The sequence below is a fragment of the Bufo bufo genome, chromosome 2 (assembly GCF_905171765.1).
Source record: "Bufo bufo chromosome 2, aBufBuf1.1, whole genome shotgun sequence".
Lineage (NCBI taxonomy): Eukaryota > Metazoa > Chordata > Amphibia > Anura > Bufonidae > Bufo > Bufo bufo.
Window position 1 is genome coordinate 136,846,664 of NC_053390.1, and position 19,284 is coordinate 136,865,947.

Consider the following 19,284-nt stretch of genomic DNA (forward strand, 5'->3'; position numbering starts at 1 on the left):
CTGTTGTTTGAAAAACTAGCGCAAACTATAATTCACGAAGAGTCTGCTGAAAATGTAAGCTGCCATGCTGGCAAACATCGGCCGAAACTACTACTACAGTATGGTGATGGCATGAATTCAGTTGCCATTGTGCTCAAGCACCAGGGAGTAAGTTTTTATTTTAAAAAAACCTGACTCCCTGATCGGCCAGTTGGGACTGTCAATCGTACGATTGCGGCCAATTATTCTATCAAAAATATGGCCATCTTAAGGCTGTGTTCACATCTCTGGCACAAATTCCAGTAGTCTGTTGCGGCAGATGAACATACTGCAAGGTTACCATATTGGGTACAGCTGCACACCGCCGTCTTTCAGCTGCGCGAATACAGCTGCATTTGTCTGTCCGGATGCCGGCATTTATGCAGGAAAGTTGTCAGATTCCAATTAAATCTCATTATAGTCAATGGGATCCGAAGGTGTGTGGCGGTTTCTGGCTACGCCGCATACAGTGAACTCCAGTAGTCTGTTCCTCTGCCGGAATGGATTACCAGAGTTTGTGTAGCAGATATGAACCTAAATAGAACAAAAATGGTGGGTGACCTTAATTAATACTTAACTTAATGTACAATTAAAATACTAGCCCAATAAGGATAATAAACAAACAATCGCACACAGTGGTGCAGACACACATAACACACAGTGGTGCAACCTCAAAATTACTGACCCCATACCATAGGAGTATTCTCTGAGGTAAATAACCCTTGATTAGGGTATATGTAGGTATAGGAGGGGATCCACGTGCTGGGTCTCTTCCCCTATAAATCCCTACTATAATTACACTATCTATCCATACACACGGGGTGAAAAACGCTCACCCTCAAAAGGGCGACCCCCCCCCCGTGACTCCTGACTCTTAAGGTGTCCTTTCTTGTCCCTGCGCCGTGCCAGTTGACTGCCTAGCTTCGTCAGAGGGAAGGAAACAACCACAAGGGCCCTGGTATGGATAAAGATAACTTCCCCAACGTGTTTCGTTGGCCTTGGGCCAACTCCTCAGGGGACTCACAACAATATATCAGCAGTTTATCAACAAACTTAACCTCAGAGTGGAGAGTAAGGCTCAATTGGATGCAGAGGTATAGTCTGAAAGTCGCCATCCATTCCACCCCACAAAAGGAGGCCCTCCGTTTTCACATGCTGTATGGTGTCCAGTCGGGCTTGTGGCAGTAGCGCAATGACACCTTAGGAGTCAGGAGTCACGCGGTAGTCGCCCTTTTAGGGTGAGCGTTTTTCACCCACTGTGTAGGGATAGATAGTGTAATTGTAGTAGGGATTTATAGGGCAAGAGACCCAGCACGTGGATCCCCTCCTATCCCTACATATACCCTAATCAAGGGTCAATTACCTCAGAGAATACTCTTGTGGTATGGTTCAGCAATTTTGAGGTTGCACCACTGTGTGTTATGTTACTGTCCTTATTGGGCTATTATTTTAATTGTACATTAAAAGTTAAGTATTAATTAAGGTCACCCACCATTTTTGTTCTATTTTAATTGCTTAATATTGGGTACTTATTTTGTTTGTAACCACAATTGACCATTATTTCCTATGGTTGTGCGATTAGTCAGATATGAACCTACCCCAAAGGAAAGGCACCAAAGCGTCATTCACACCATCTGCTATTTTTTTCTTTTTCCTGTGTTAAATCCCCTATATATTTGCTAGATAGGATTGTAAGTAAATGAAGCGAATGGAGAAATGATTACAATACCATCCGAGAGTAATGTGATGTTTCCCTTGCAGAGATCCCACTGATTTTGTATCTTTTTGCTCTTATATCGGTGACATGGCTTTGGGGAGGATTACATGTAGCCCACAGACACCTCTGGATGTTGGTTCTCTTCATCATTTTTAATAGTTTACAGGTAAGACTTGTGACCGGTGACAGCTCAACGCACAGACTGACTGTTCCTCTCTATGGTATGAGTGGTATAATAACGTAAGAAGCAAACAAAAACTTTACTCAGATAATAGCAACTTGAGTAACTAATTTTCAACTGTGCATATATGTTATATTATCCAAGAATCATCTCCATGGACATTAGTGCTTATCGTGGCTGATCCAACAATAATTCTGTCTATGAGCGTGGTCCATGAGTCAAGATTACTCTCCTCTATGTCAGTCTTTGATCTCTCACACAGCCTGACTCCCAAGAAGCCAAACTATGGGAGTTTACCACATATGTATTTATACACCTCCCACTGACTTCAATGGGCGATGTATGTAAATCAGTGAACTCCCTTAGGGGTGGTTGTATGCAGCCAGAATTTTATTATACAGCTCTATACTAATGTCATAAAACGTGTCATAAAGTGTGGTAAAATTTGCTGCACACTATGCCTAGTTTGTCAATGGGGTGGGGCTTATTTGAAAAGGGGCACGGCTTAGCTGCAATATATTATGCCAAAATAGTGCCATATTTCATAAAAATTATGTTGCAGAGTAAGCCAACCAATAGCTGGTATAAAGTTGGACAAAAGTGTCTAGCCATGCACTGAATTTGTCATCTAGCCTGACAGACTGTGACAAAATTGGGACAGGTCTAGACAGCCTGTCTAAGCTTACGCCATTTATAGGATTAATAAATGTGTCCCTATGGCTGTGGATGAGGAAACGGGATTTGGTGTTTTTTTTAAACCAGAGAAATACAACTTTAACCCATATAAAAATATTTCATGACACTTGTCAGCACAGAATTTTGAGCCTACAAACAAAACAAAATGATAGTGATATTGTAACCTCTTTACTACCCTAGACCACCACAGGTGTAAACATTAACCCCTTTACTGCCCTACCCACCACAATTAATACTACTGCTTGCACTATTGTTTATGCTTGGGAGTTAGTTTGCTATTTACATGAGCAGTGCGGTATATAGTCATATTATGTGTATACTGCAGAATGGAAGGATTTATTTGTACGGTATGATAGAATTAACTGTGTGCTGTATGGTGGCATTTATTATCTGTACATAATCTATGGCTACCTGTCGTGCACCTGTTTGTGTCTGCATGCTCTATATTGAGAACTGGACACATTAATACCCCTTCCCTATATACAGTAACTTGCAGTCGAATTATGTTAATTCCATGTGTAGGAAATGAGAACATTTCAGTGGCCGAAAAAATGAAGCTGTCCCATGCCCTTGTACGATGTAGAACTGTACTAGCAGCTTGTGTTTGCCAACTAATTGACAGTCCCTCACATTGTCCTGCTCACTCTGAGGTTATTTATAGTCCGCTTACTTTGCCTTCGAGGAAAATGTGGTGGCTTCCCATAAATCTGTATATTTTATTACAAGAAGTCCCCACGATAATGTCTCCTAATATAGTGCGACTCTGACAGAGTGTTTATATAGTCATGTTATCCGAATAAAAGATTAGATGTCAGAGTGGAAAGTACCTGTAAGATACACTTACCCTGCTGCATATCTCCTCCAGGCAAACACAGTTTCAGGGAAATTCTTTGTGAGATATTATGGATCACCGTGTGACATGTCACACTGCAAGCACTCCAAACAAAAGTCTTTAGTTTCAGTGTATAAGGGGACTCCTTTAGAAAACCAAAGTCACAAAAATCTGGAAGTAATACCCTCTGCAGCCAGTCAGATGCTAGACATTTTTTCCTAATGCAGATTAAAAAGTAGAAAGACATAATCTCAAAATGTAGTACTGTACTATACAGTAGAAAGGTGCTCCTAGACAGCTGATAGGTGCATGCGCTTCACTAGTACTGGTGTTGACTGGCAGGATCTTATGATGAACCGCACGTAGACTACCTGTGACATTGTATGTTGAATGTGGCTCAGAAAGCACCACCAAATGTTAAAAATATTGTATCCTTTCCCACTGAAAGTTTATATGTATACAGTCCTGATCAAAAGTTTAAGACCACTTGAAAAATGGCAAAAAATCATATTTAGCATGGCTGGATCTTAACAAGGTTCCAAGTAGAGCTTCAACATGCAACAAGAAGAAATGGGAGTGAGACAAAACATTTTTTGAGCATTCAATTTAATGAAAACAACGAATAAACTGAAACAGGCTGCTTTTCAGCTGATCAAAAGTTTAGGACCACACCTCCAAAAAAAAAACGAAACCCCCCGCAAAACAGAAATCTAACCTCCAAACATGAACTCAGTAATGAGTAGCTCCGCTGTTATTGTTTATCACTTCAAAAATCCGTTTCAGCATGCTTGATGCAAGCGTTTCCATGAAGCGAGTGGGAACATTTCTCTAAGTGGTGAAGACGGCCGCACGAAGGCCATCTACTGTCTGGAACTGTTGTCCATTTTTGTAAACTTCCCTTGCCATCCATCCCTAAAGGTTCTCAATTGGATTTAGATCAGGGGAACACGCAGGATGGGCCAAAAGAGTGATGTTATTCTCCTGGAAGAAGTCCCTTGTCCTGCGGGCATTGTGTACTGTAGCGTTGTCCTGTTGAAAAACCCAGTCGTTACCACACAGACGAGGGCCCTCAGTCATGAGGAATGCTCTCTGCAACATCTGGACATAGCCAGCGGCCGTTTCACGCCCCTGCACTTCCTGAAGCCCCATTGTTCTACTGAAGGAAAAAGCACCCCAGACCATTATGGTGCCCCCTCCACTGTGGCGCATAGAAAACATCTCAGGTGGGATCTGCTTGTCATGCCAGTAACGTTGGAAACCATCAGGACCATCAAGGTTAAATTTTTTCTCATCAGAGAATAAAACTTTCTTCCACCTTTGAATGTCCCATGTTTGGTGCTCTCTTGCAAAGTCCAAACGAGCAGTTCTGTGGCGTTCAAGAACACGAGGTCTTTGAAGACGTTTTTTGTTTTTGAAGCTCTTCAGTCTCAGATGCCGTCTGATGGTTATGGGGCTGCAGTCAGCACCAGTAAGGGCCTTAATTTGGGTCGAGGATCGTCCAGTGTCTTGATGGACAGCCAATTGGATCCTCCGGCTCAGTGCTGATGAAATTTTTTTGGGTCTTCCACTTGACTTTTTTGTTCCATAACCCTCAGGATCATTTAAGAAATTCCAAATGACTGTCTTACTGCGTCCCACCTCAGCAGCGATGGCGCGCTGTGAGAGACCCTGCTTATGTAGTTCAACAACCCGACCACGTTCAAAAAGGGAGAGTTTTTTTGCCTTTGCCATCATAATGTGTGACTACCTGACAAAAAATTACAATGAATCCACATCTTTGCACAGATTTGGCCTTTTAAAGGCATGTGGTCCTAAAATTTGGATCAGCTGAAAGACAACCTGTTTCAGTTTAATCGTTATTTTCAATTAATTGAATGCTCAAAAAATGTTTTGTCTCACTCCCATTTCTTCTTGTTGCATGTTGAAGCTCTACTTGGAACCTTGTTAAGATCCAACAATGTAAAATATGATTTTTTTGCCATTTTTCAAGTGGTCTTAAACTTTTGATCAGGACTGTATATATATATATATATATATATATATATATATACACACAGTATGTATATATATATATATATATATATAATAGACCCTGATAACTATAAAAAACACAATTAATTGGTCACCTTCTAAACTAGATTTCAATGGAAATAAAGTTATTCTCCTGCGTGTTAATGTACTACTTTAGCGCAATCCTGAAAATGTAACTGTACTTAGTGACATATCCAAGGTTTTGATTGCTAGGGGTCCGAGTCCTTCTAACTCCTAGGTTTAGCGACCAGTGGGGACCTCAGCACTTGGACCCCCACCAATCAAGACTTTTGATATGTCACTATGACATATCAAAAGTTTTTGGGAAAATAAAAGTACAATGCGGCAGATTAATACAGTCTAATTTTAAACTTAGACTAGACAATCTAACCTGAGACATCAAAGGTGCTCATGCTGGATGATAAATTTGGCGCACCTTTAGACTGTCTAGTCTGTTTACACCACTTATTAGTTGGCTTACTTTACACCACAATCATGCACATTTTCTCTATACATTGTCGCACCACAAGCCATCCCTCTTTTCGAAAGCCACGCCCCTTTTCCCACTAAGTCACACAAGCAGCAAAAATATTTTTGTGGCAGTTTTTAATTCAGCTTTTTGAGTCAAATCCAGAAGTAGGTTGGAAGGGAAAGGACTCCTTCTTTCTGGATTCATTTTTGTCTTTGGTCCAAAAGAAATGCACCAATAGCTGCCACAAAAAGTGGTATGTGAAACAACCCAAACACAACAAATGTGGTACAAAGAATGTACACCTGGTTTTGGCACAAATTACGTCAGAATTCTGGCTCATTTTGATTAGTAAATCTCCCTCTTCACAGAAAGAATGCATTATAGCCCACTAGAATAAATAGTTGCTCCCCTATCTAGCTAATAGACCAGGGTCCTGAACAAGAGACCACCCTCTATTATTTACATGGAAATAATATCACAAAACTATATTTATTTCATATTTTGTTTTCACTTTAGGGTCTTTACGCCTTTGTGGTTTACTTCATTATGCACAATCAGCTATGCTGTCCGGTTAAAGCCAGCTACAGTATAGAGATGGATGGACATAGAAGCCCGGCCTCTGCTTTCTTCACACCAAGCAGTGGGATGCCACCTGCCGGGGCGGAGATCAGCAAGTCCACTCAGAATCTTATCAGTGCTATGGAAGAGGTACATATAGCCAATACAATACAGTATGTTATAATATGGTGTAAACTCTAATGTTTAGGGACTTTTCACACTGCGTTACTGACTCCAGTGTTAAACCTCCAACATGTCCGTTAAAGGGAGGCTGTGCCAGATGCCTACCAAAGACTATTATGATATCCGTTTAACAGATGTGATTTTTTTACAGCATGCATCTGGATGGAATAGCGCAGTCTACTGTGCTACTCCATCCAGTAAAAAACAAAATAAAGCATTTTCCCTGCCAAATGGAGGTTAAAAAGGCCTCCGTCCATTGGGGACCTGTCGTCTTCTACTTTAAGTTCATACTGTAAAAGTGCACCGCAGACACAGTGTGAAAAGACTCTGTACAGATGTCACTTTTTCTTCTGCTACATTCTTGCTTTTTTATATTGTTAAAGATTTCAACAGAATGGGACAGATCTGGCACCCAAGAGAAGCAAAGCCCCCAGAATGGTGCAGCCTATACCCCATCTGGAGGGTACAGCAATGGGTCACTGGTCGCTGATGAAGAACTACAGGAATTTGATGACTTAATATTTGTATTAAAAGCTGGTAAGTTACAGGCTGTTCTAATAGTATAATTCAGTCTTGATGTAAAAAGTGTTCACAGGTTTTTATAAGCCTCAGGTTTTCCTTCCTTTGTTTGCCAGCTCACTTCTGTTTACCTTAGGTTTTCCCTCTATCTTCGAAAATTGCTGGCAAATACAGTCCATTTTATGGGAGTGTCTGCAAAACATATTGTGAAAGATTATACTCATCAGAATGTGTTTACCAGACATTAAGACGTGATCGCACAGTGCAGTTTGATCCAGAGGAAAAGTTTAAAGGATTATTAAAATGTCTTGTTTATGATTCCAATTCTTTGGCTAAACTTAAATGGAGTCTGTTACCAGGAAATGTACTTGTTATTCAAGGCTGTTTGTTATGGCAGTGGGTGTGGAACCAAATGTGGCTGTGGGCTACTGCTAAGGATATTATTCTGGCGTCCCCTGGTTTTCCCCCTGTAACCCCTGTACAGGGAAACCACTGCGCCTCTGCTTCCTGGAGTAGGGCAGGCAGAGTATTTGCTGGACATTAAACAGTTTGAGGTTGTCTGGTAGTGATGCAGGCAGCGTAGGGTTAATACGGAGATCAGGTCAGTCAGTGGAGGGAAAACGGGCAGTAAGTCTGTACGTGGGCACACAACACAACGGACATCTTTGTAGGTTACTAGCACACTAGAAAACCTGTTGCTCAGTCACTATTCCACAGGGGAAGGTACCTTAAATGAGTTTTCCTGGATTTTCAGGATAGGTCATCAATATCAGATTTGCGGGTGTCTGACACCCAGCACCGCCGCCAATCAACTGGTTGAAGGGAAGGCTGCACTCGGTGTGAGTGCTGCCTTCCCTTCATTGTTTACCTGCTCACCGTCGACATCACAGTGGTGAACAGGTGTAATTCCAAGCCATGCCATTCATTTCTATGGGATGCCTCGTTCCTAAACACTTGAATAGGAAGAAGCAATCCCATAGAAGTGAACCTACCTGACTTCTGGATTTAACCATCTGCTGCCTGCCTGTTCCTCGTACTGACCTTGTGCTGCCTGTCCTGACCCTCAGGTTGCATTTCTCTACAGCGAAATTTCCCGGTGGGCCAATGCCCATGGGGGGCTGCCTGAGTCCTCTTCCTGGCCGCCAGCCAGGTACATAACAATCTGATGCTCTCGGCATTAACTAATGCTAGGAGAATCAGGTACAGGTGTAGCAGGGGTAACACACACACTCTTAACTCAAATTTCTTAACTCATCCCGTTATCTTGAAACAAAAGCCATTGAAAAGTAATTGCTTAACGCATTTAGTTGCATTTAGTTTAGATAACATGTCTCATAAAGCATGTGTGTTAACCCTGCTACAACTGTACATATGCACCTGTCTGGCGGCCACAGGTGCCCTCCTAAATTCAACTGTATCAACATCCACAGGTGATATAGTTGAATACGGTGGCAGTATTATGTGCTGTACTGTGATAGTTGGTTCTGCTGGGGTGGTATCTTGTACTGCACTATGGTATTGCTGGCCCCCGTCTACTTCTGTTGCCTGCCTTCTGTCAGTTTGGATTTGCCTAAAACCATAGGGCCACTTTCAGTTTTTTCCCCGGGCCACTTTCAGTTCCCAGTCCGCCCCTGCATTTGCATATGGATCAAACACACCTTTTCTCCAAGATGAATCAATGGTTTGTTAAGTGAAAGGTTTCATTACCTTCAACTAAGCTAACAGTACAAGGCATTATGCCTGGTGAATTTCCTGGTAATAGACTCCCTTTCAAGAGAAAGCCTATTTTTAGCATCATGTCATTTTTATATCTAGAAGAGCTGATTAGTTTTTTAGTAAATAGTATCTTTTCTGATACAGAGTTTCCATTCCCCTATATAGAAATAGGGGTCATTTATAAAAGACCATACTCTAGTTCTCTGGCATGCAGAAGTCGCAAGCACCATTTTGCAACGTTTTTCATTTTTACACCACTTGAAAACAGTGGGCAAGACTTTGCAGGTAGGACATGGCCTGTTGCCGCCTGACATAAAACATAAAAGTTATAGTGAGTTAATTATAGTGCAAATCTATGGCATATCCTAATTGGAGTCCATTTGCCTTGTTCGGACTGCCAAAAGATGTGCCAACGTTTTTAAGAGATCTGTGCCTCTTAATAAATGGGACACGACTAGCACGCTTTTATTAAAACTGTCATGTGTAACGCTAGTATTTGCCCCATAGATTTATATAGGTACATAGTATGGCTGCAAAAGACGCAGGTCCATTAAGTCCAAACTATAATTCTACCGTGTTGATCCAGAGGAAGGCAAAAAATCCCTATGAGGCGGATGCCAATTGCCCCATATTAAAGGAGGGAAATTCCTTCTGGACTTCAGATATGACAATCAGAATAAATCCCTGGATTAATCAGTCTGTCTAATCAGGGAATTTCAGCCAGCCTTCCATGATGGTACTTGCCAGCCCTAGCTGTATGACAGATCTGATGAGGGCAGGCACATTCGGCTTAGAATGGCCGATGACGATAACATACATTATTACATTCTGCCACCACCAGAGGGAGCTAAGCAGCTTACTATATGTGTGTGTGTGTTTATTGAGGGTAATGTATAAACATTATGCAATAAGGTCTCCCTAGTGGTGGCAGAAGTGTGTCATTTAACTCTTGCTTTGCAGTTAATTTACAGCTCTGTAACAAGAAAACCTAGCTCCAGATGCCCTATATATAGTTATATTAAAGGAAATGCAGATTGTGCAAAAAATGGCAGGTCACTGAGCGGGCTGGCAGCAGTGACTGTGATTCCAGTAATACAACCTTGTGACTCCTGGTCCCACAAAAAGACTTTCATTTCAGCAAACAGCTTTATGGTTAGTTTTAAGAAAACTAGGTATGAAAACTGTGTAATATGCCAGGTTCCCTTTAAGATATTAATTAACCTCTTCCCGACTGCCCACTGTTTATATACGTCCTATCTGCACATGCCCTGTGCAGATAGCACGTATATACATGTGCAGGCAGCGCTTTAATCCCAGCGCTTATTATAAAGAAAATACGTTTGTGTGCATGACCTCTAGGGCTCATGCACACGACCGTATGTACAGTCGTAGCCAAAAGTTTTGAGAATGACACAAATATTAGTTTTCACAAAGTTTGCTGCTAAACTGCTTTTAGATCTTTGTTTCAGTTGTTTCTGTGATGTAGTGAAATATAATTACACGCACTTCATACATTTCAAAGGCTTTTATCGACAATTCCATGACATTTATGCAAAGAGTCAGTATTTGCAGTGTTGGCCCTTCTTTTTCAGGACCTCTGCAATTCGACTGGGCATGCTCTCAATCAACTTCTGGGCCAATTCCTGACTGATAGCAACCCATTCTTTCATAATCACTTCACTTCTTGGAGTTTGTCAGAATTAGTGGGTTTTTGTTTGTCCACCCGCCTCTTGAGGATTGACCACAAGTTCTCAATGGGATTAAGATCTGGGGAGTTTCCAGGCCATGGACCAAAAATGTCAACGTTTTGGTCCCCGAGCCACTTAGTTATCACTTTTGCCTTATGGCCCGGTGCTCCATCGTGCTGGAAAATGCATTGTTCTTCACCAAATTGTTGTTGGATTGTTGGAAGAAGTTGCTGTTGGAGGGTGTTTTGGTACCATTCTTTATTCATGGCTGTGTTTTTGGGCAAAATTGTGAGTGAGCCCACTCCCTTGGATGAGAAGCAACCCCACACATGAATGGTCTCAGGATGCTTTACTGTTGGCATGACACAGGACTGATGGTAGCGCTCACCTTTTCTTCTCAAGGACAAGCCTTTTTCCAGATGCCCCAAACAATCGGAAAGAGGCTTCATCGGAGAATATGACTTTGCCCCAGTCCTCAGCAGTCCATTCACCATACTTTCTGCAGAAGATCAATCTGTCCCTGATGTTTTTTTTTGAGAGAAGTGGCTTCTTTGCTGCCCTTCTTGACACCAGGCCATCTTCCAAAAGTCTTTGCCTCACTGTGCGTGCAGATGCGCTCACACCTGCCTGCTGCCATTCCTGAGCAAGCTCTGCACTGGTGGCACTCCGATCCCGCAGCTGAATCCTCTTTAGGAGACGATCCTGGCGCTTGCTGGACTTTCTTGGACGCCCTGAAGCCTTCTTAACAAGAATTGAACCTCTTTCCTTGAAGTTCTTGATGATTCTATAAATTGTTGATTGAGGTGCATTCTCAGTAGCCACAATATCCTTGCCTGTGAAGCCATTTTTATGCAACGCAATGATGGCTGCACGCGTTTCTTTGCAGGTCACCATGGTTAACAATGGAAGAACAATGATTTCAAGCATCACCCTCCTTTTAACATGTCAAGTCTGCTATTTTAACCCAATCAGCCTGACATAATGATCTCCAGCCTTGTGCTCGTCAACATTCTCACCTGAGTTAACAAGACGATTACTGAAATGATCTCAGCAGGTCCTTTAATGACAGCAATGAAATGCAGTGGAAAGTATTTTTTGGGATTAAGTTAATTTTCATGGCAAAGAAGGACTATGCAATTCATCTGATCACACTTCATAACATTCTGGAGTATATGCAAATTGCTATTATAAAAACTTAAGCAGCAACTTTTCCAGTTTCCAATATTTATGTAATTCTCAAGACTTTTGGCCACGACTGTATTTTGTCGTCCGCAAAACACGGATCTGCAAAAAATATGGAAGACGTCTGTGTGCATTCCGTATTTTGTGGAACGGAACAGCTGGCCTCTAATAGAACAGTCCTATCCTTGTCCGTAATGTGAACAATAATATGACATATTCTATGTTTTTTACGGAACGGACATACGGACACCGAATGCACATGGAGTAACTTCCGTTTTTTTTTTTTGCAACCCATTGAAATGAATGGTTCTGCATACGGTCCGCAAAAAAAAAAAAAAAACGGACACGGAAAAAAAATACATTCGTATGCATGAGCTCTTATAAAGGGAGCCCACAGGGTACATTAGCATACAGCACATAGACGCTTTCCAGGCTTACTGCACTGGGATGCATATTCTGTATTTTGATAGATCCAGCCATTTAAGCAGTTCAGGGAGGTTTCTGTGATGACAGATTCCTGGGTCTCTATCATGGGCGTACATAGAGAAGTAAGGGCCCCATAGCAAGGATCAAACCAGCCCCCCCACATAGGACAGAGGGGTTCTGCCTAAACCTTTTTTTATGACCCTTGGGCCATTATTCCACTGCCTTATTCGCTAAAAGTTGTTCTTTTAGAGTTGAAGAGGAGATAATCCCAACAAAGACTGGGCCTCCTCTTGCCAAAGACTGGTCTGCCACTATGGTAGTTACGCCCATGGTCTCTATACACAAGGCCAATACATCCCTAGGGGGGCACACTTAAATAGTCCGGAGTGCCGGTCAATAGTCTATGCAAACCATAGAGTGACACAAATCCCAGAAAGACTATACAAACAGACTGCCAAATCAATCTTTATTCATCACCACCACATTAAAATACTGTATACAATAAAATAAACCTTATGTGGGACTTTATATGTCCTTGTATAAATCACAATAACCAGGACCCCTACATAAAGAGAATAATGGCATAGATTATAATATGCCATCCAATGATAAAAATAGGATAACCGCTGCACCATGACGCAGCAGTGGGGATCCAGGATGGTGGGCACATAATATTAGCCCCACGCGTATCGCTGGTAAAATCTGCTTCCTCAGGGGTCTCTGAACACAGAATGTGGTGAAAGAAACATCCTTCAAGTGCAACTCTTTAAGTGCACATACTGAATTATACCAGAATTGAACCAGATGGGGACCAAAGGTAATTAGAGACATAGTTAATGCGAACAATGTTTCAATCTTTTATCTTACTCTTCCAACTTTTCCAAAACCTCCTGAAATACCCCCACATCCGTTCACCCAGCAAGGATCTATTCATCTCTCCCTCCATCTTACCTTCTCATCTGACCGCTTGCACAAACCTGTTTGGCAACCAAAAACACTTCCTTCCCAAATACAGATACCTCATGCCCTCTCTTATTCTCACCTACTAGCACTTTCTCTGCTTCTCTTTATTGCTGGTGATATCTCTCCGAATCCCCCTCAGCAAATACCCACTATCACCTCTACGTCCCACTACAAATCTCCTTTTACAAATTTCTGCAACCCCTTAAACCTAATAACCATTCCTCTGACTCCTGCTCCTTTGGTTCCTCTTGCAGGAGCATTATGGAATGCACACTCTGTGTGTAACAAACTGTCCTCCATTCATGATCTTTTCATCTCTCGAAAACTTTCCTTTCTGGGTCTCACAGAAACATGGCTCACACCCTCTGACACCTGCTCCCCTGCTGCACTTTTATATAGTGGTTTCATTTCACTCACACACCCCGCCCTGGCTGCAAACATGGTGGAGGAGTTGGTCTTCTCCTATCAGACACCTGCTCCTATAGCCCAACTCCACTGCCACCCTCCATCATGCTCACTTCATTTGAAGTACACTCTGTTCGCATCTACTCTCCCTCCAACCTCCAAGTAGCTGTCATTTACCGCCCCCCAGGTCCAGCCACCATCTTTCTTGATCTTTCTTGACCACTTTAACACCTGGCTCCTACACTTTCTTTCTGCTGACATCCCCGCTATCATCATGGGTGACTTCAACATCCCTATTGACACCTGCACCTAAGACGACTCTAAACTCCTATCGCTCTCTTCCTCCTTCGGCCTCTCACAGTGGTCTTCCGCTCCCACCCACAGAGATGGTCACACTCTGGATCTTATCTTTACCCGCCTTTGCTCCCTATCTAACCTCCCCCTATCTGACCGCAACCTACTCACCTTCTCTTCATTGGTCTCTTCTGCTGCTCCGCCGGTCCACACCCCCGCAGGAACATTAAACATCTCGACTTTCACTTGCTTTCTGACTCTTCTGCCACTCTCTACTATTTGTTCCCTCCAAGTCCCATATACTGCCACCACCCTGTATAACACCACAATAAGTACAGCTCTGTACTCAGTTGCCCCCCTCACACACAACAAAACCCGAAAAATCAACAAACAACCCTGGCATACCAACCTGACCAAAAAACTCAGACAAGCTTCCATGGCTGCTGAGCTGCGATGGAAGAAATCACATTCTAAAGATCAATTCACTGCATACAAGCAATCCCTCCTCATATTCAAATCCTCACTCGCTGATGCAAAACAGGCCTACTTCTCATTTCCCATATCTTCCCTGGCCACAGCAGTCCCCACAGACCTTCTAAACAACTGCTCAGTCCTCTTCTCCCAAAACCCGCTTCTCCACCATTACAGAAGAAAAACTCTCCACTCTACTCTCCAGATTACATCTCACCACCTGTGCACTTGACCCTATCCCATTCCACCTCATACCTAACCTCACCACAGTGTTTATCCCAGCCCTAACTCATCTCTTCAACCTATCACTAACCTCTGGTGTCTTCCCCTCTGGCTTTAAACATGCTACCATTACACCCATCCCCAAAAAGCCTTCACTTGACCCATCTTCTTTGTCCAGTTATCACCCCATATCACTTCTTCCGTATGCCTCAAAGCTACTTGAACATCATGTCCATTCTGAACTGTCCTCTCACCTCTCCTCCTGCTCCCTCTTTGACCGGCTACAATCTGGCTTCCGACCCCACCACTCTACTGAGATTGCCCTTACCAAAGTCACCAATGACTTACTAACGGCCAAAACCAAAAAAACATTACTCTGTCCTTCTTCTCCTTGACCTGTCCTCTGCCCTTGACACTGTCGACCATTCCCTTCGGTTGAAAACTCTTTCATCTCTTGGCATCACTAACCTGGCCCTCTCCCCTATCACATCATACCTCAAAGACACCACCTTTTCGTCTCATTCCCTCTCTGTTGGTGTCCCGCAATGCTCTGTCCTAGGACCCCTGCTCTTCTCTATCTACACTTTCGGCCTGGGGCATCTCATGGCTTTCAGTATCACTTTTATGCTGACGACACACAAATCTACCTCTCTGGTCCAGACATCACCACCTTATTATCCAGAATCCCACAATACCTATCTTCCATATCATCCTTCTTCTCCTCTCATTTTCTAAAACTTAACACGGATAAAACAGAATTCATCATCTTTCCCCCAACTTGCTCAACCCACCAACAGACCTATCTACCACGATCAATGGCTGCCTTGGAGTGACCTTGGATTCTGCCTTCTCCTTCCGACCGCACATCCAAGCCCTTTCCACCACCTGCCGCCTCCAACTCAAAAACATCTCCCGCATCCACGCTTTCCTCAACTCTGAATTTGCGAAAATGCTTGTACATGCCCTCATCATCTCCCACCTAGACTACTGCAACATTCTCCTGTGGCCTTTTATCTAGCACTCTCGCACCCCTCCAATCTATCGTCAACTCATCTGCCCGACTAATCCACCTCTCACCCTGTTAATCCTCTGCCTCTCCCCTCTGCCAATTCCTTCACTGGCTCCCCAGCAAATTCAGTTCAAAATACTAACAAATACATACAAGGCCGTCCACAACCTATCCCCTCCGTACATCTCTGATCTACTTTCAAGATACATCCCCACACGCAATCTCTGATCCTCACAAGACCTGCTACTCTCCTCTCCTCTTATCATCTCTTCCCACAATCTCCTCCAAGATTTCTCCCGTACATCCCCCACACTCTGGAACTCGCTACCCCAAAATATCAGACTCTCACCTACAGTGGAATCCTAAAAAAATAAATAAAACCCACCTCTTCAGACAAGCCTACAACCAGTGACCCTGCTGCCTCTATACCGCCATGACCAGCTTCACCCTCACCTACTGTGTCCTTCTCCCATACCATGTAGATTGTAAGCCATTACGGGCAGGGCCCTCTCTCCTGCTGTACCAGTCTGTAACTCGTCTTGTTTATGCTTAGTGCAATGTATGTATACCCCTTTTCATATGTACAGCGCTATGGAATGAATGGCACTTTAATAATAAATAATAATAATAATAATATATGTATATAGGATAAGCAATACACAAAAATATAAGATCACAATGTCTGCAAGTATACTCAATAGAATATTCATGATGAAATCCTCAGATACCAGCTGCGCAAATGCAAGGACCACATGACCAGATGTGCATTCCAAATGCCGGAAATGCGTTCCAACATGCTTTCCAGGCAACAGAAATTATGTAATAGGCATTCCAAAGTGCGTTCCATCTCAGGAATATAATAAAACCATTGATAATCTTATGCAATACTAGTATGGATTCAAGAAAAAAACATTGGTCACCACAAGGCAAAAAGTGTATAAAAATATTGCACACCAACCAGAAAAAGTGCACTAGTGTAATATAAAAAAAGAGAGATTTGATTTGCAACATGCATATATATAATTATTTAAAGAGGACCTTTCATCTGGCAAAACATTGTGAACTAAGTGTCATGATCTGTACAGCGGTGCCCAGGGAACTCGCTGCACTTACTATTATCCCTGGGCGCCGCTCCGTTCTCCTGCTATGCCCTCCAGTATGTTCGGTCACTTGGTTATAGTAGGCGGAGACTGAGGGGACTTGATTATAGTAGGAGGAGACTGCTCTTGTTTTCCTGGGCGTCTTCTTCTCCCAGGCTGTAGCGCTGGCCAATCGCAACGCAGAGCTCACAGCCTGGGAGTTTTTTTTTCTCCCAGGCTGTGAGCTCTGCGCTGCGATTGGCCAGCGCTACAGCCTAGGAGAGGGAGACGCCCAGGAGAACAATGGTAGTCTCCTCCTACTATAACCAAATGACCGAACATACCGGAGGGCATAGCAGGAGAACAGAGAGGTGCCCAGGGATAATAGTAAGTGCAGTGAGATCCCTGGGCACCGCTGTATTTATCATGACACTTAGTTCACAATGTTTTGCCAGATGAAAGATCCTCTTTAAACTAACTGTTCATAACTATATATCTAAATAACACAGTTGGGTCTCATGAATGTTGTCTCTGCATGTGGTTCAGCGTGTGTATTAAATGTCTGTGGTTAGCCCTCGTCTATGACAAACCGCACAATACACTGATAATGCCAGCAGACATTCACTTAGGGTTATTGCGTTCTCTCTTTCCTATATGCATGTACTTGTATTTCTATGTGCATTGATGATGTATTTTTATCTTTCAAAGTGATGCTTCCATCGTATGTGCTCCAGACAATGATCTAATTGTACGGAAAATACAGTACATTATACATCAGAGCTCAAGTACAGGTGTCATGTTTTCTATCCACTTGTTAGGGAGACCATTTATGAGATGTAATTACTGTCCATTATCAGCCTGAATGTGCTGAGCATGGAAGGGCAGTGTCATCACCTGCTGCAACAGACAATAGATTATCCACGAGTATAGGAGAAAGATATTGCTGGCAGAATCATTTATGAAAAATATAACAAGGAAAGAAAGTGTTAATCTGACCATTTGGTCAATAAAGTCCTTAATGTTAGGAAAATTATCAATGTCTTCATTTCATATAAGTGCTGCATTTACATCCCAGGAAAAATCCTACATGGACACCGACATTTGTACCAAAGACAACAGCTAGCAAAACATCTATTCTTCTTTCACCTCATAAACTATATTTTTGCCCTTACCCCGAGAAGGTGTTGTCTGAGGTTGGGGAAAAATGTGGCACAGGCAGGGAGTGGTGTAAAATAACAAATATGCATCACTTAACTGTTGAATCCCCCTTGGCTTCATTACTGCCGTTCCAGGCCTTTCCTGACCAATTTTATTTACAGGGCTACAGCTCTGATGTCATGTTAACAACACGTGACCACTGCAGCCAGTGACTGGTCTCAAAGTAACACGGTGGAGTCCAGTGATTTGGCTGCTGTGATCACATGTTGTCAACAGGAGATCAGAGCTGCAGACTTGGGTAAGTAATACTAATTTTGTCATGTTGCACAATCTCCCGCTTGTGCCCCACTTTTTCCATTATCTTGGATAACCCCTTTAGGGCTTTATAAGTGATGTCACAAGGGCAGTCTGCCTTATAAAATGTAGGTTCACTGCAGCCAGAAAGTCATTGAAGCTACACCTGTGAGCATAAGGACCAGACTGTCAATGTGCCTTATGGAAAATCGGGCCACACTAGAACTAGCTTGCCATCTCTTTAATTTTAGATGGCAATTTTACAGACACTCGCTGTCCCCAGTGGAGCTCACAATCTAAATTCCATATCAGTATGTCTTTGAAGTGCTGGTGGAAACCCGCACAAACACAGGGAGAACATACAACTCCATGCAGATGTTGTCCTTGGTTGGATTTGGACCTGGGACCCAACACTGCCACTGTGCTGGCCAATTCTTCGTCTTCTTTTTCTTCTTTCTTCATTGTCTTCTTTTGTCTTCTTCTTATTTCTTCTTCTTCTTCATTTCCAGTCACTTTGTATTATTAAGATGCAGATGTTTATTATGTTATGCTTATATCTGATTAGATTTGTTTTGTCATATCATCCTCAGGGTCTGGGCTGAACATCAGCGATACTGAATCATGCCACGGCAGTCAAGATGGAGGTAGCATGGCCAACTCACAAATTGTGGAGCTCCGGAGAATTCCTATAGCTGACACTCATTTATGAATAATTTTGATGGAAATATGAATAATTTTGAATTCTTCATTTTGCACTAAACTGTAATGTGCCCCAATGTAAATTAATACCGGATAACAGCTAATTATGAGGACTTATTGAGGATATTGATGAAACTTGACTTCAAATAAAACTAAAAGGACAGTGACGAAAATCTTTTTTTATTAACCCTTTTATTGTAGTATGTAATAAAACAATTTGTTTAATGTATTTGTGGTTTATTTTGTTACAGTGTTTGTCACAGTGTCACATTAGTCTGCTTAAAGTATGTGATGAGCAGGGGCGGGCTGGGCTAGTAGATATTCAGGGTCTCTGCGGCCCCTGAACTAAATTGTATCTGTGTCTAATAGACGCAGATACAATTGAGCCTGCAGCAGCTCCGGTGGGACAAGGGAACCACTGGTTCCCTGCCCGCTATTCCAGGCACATTGTTACATAGGTGGCGTAATGAC

At 42.6% G+C, this 19,284-nt stretch overlaps 1 protein-coding gene across 1 annotated transcript in view; it reads left to right on the forward strand.

Moving 5' to 3' along the window:
- Positions 1-18,996, forward strand: part of ADGRV1 (adhesion G protein-coupled receptor V1) — a 574,752-nt gene extending 555,756 nt beyond the window's left edge. The window contains exons 88-91 of the mRNA XM_040419646.1: positions 1,780-1,901; positions 6,464-6,655; positions 7,072-7,225; positions 18,705-18,996. Coding sequence (XP_040275580.1) covers positions 1,780-1,901; positions 6,464-6,655; positions 7,072-7,225; positions 18,705-18,823 — 587 coding nt within the window. The 3' untranslated portion in view covers positions 18,824-18,996. The remainder of the gene's footprint in view (positions 1-1,779; positions 1,902-6,463; positions 6,656-7,071; positions 7,226-18,704) is intronic.
- The last annotated feature ends 288 nt before the right edge of the window (positions 18,997-19,284 follow it).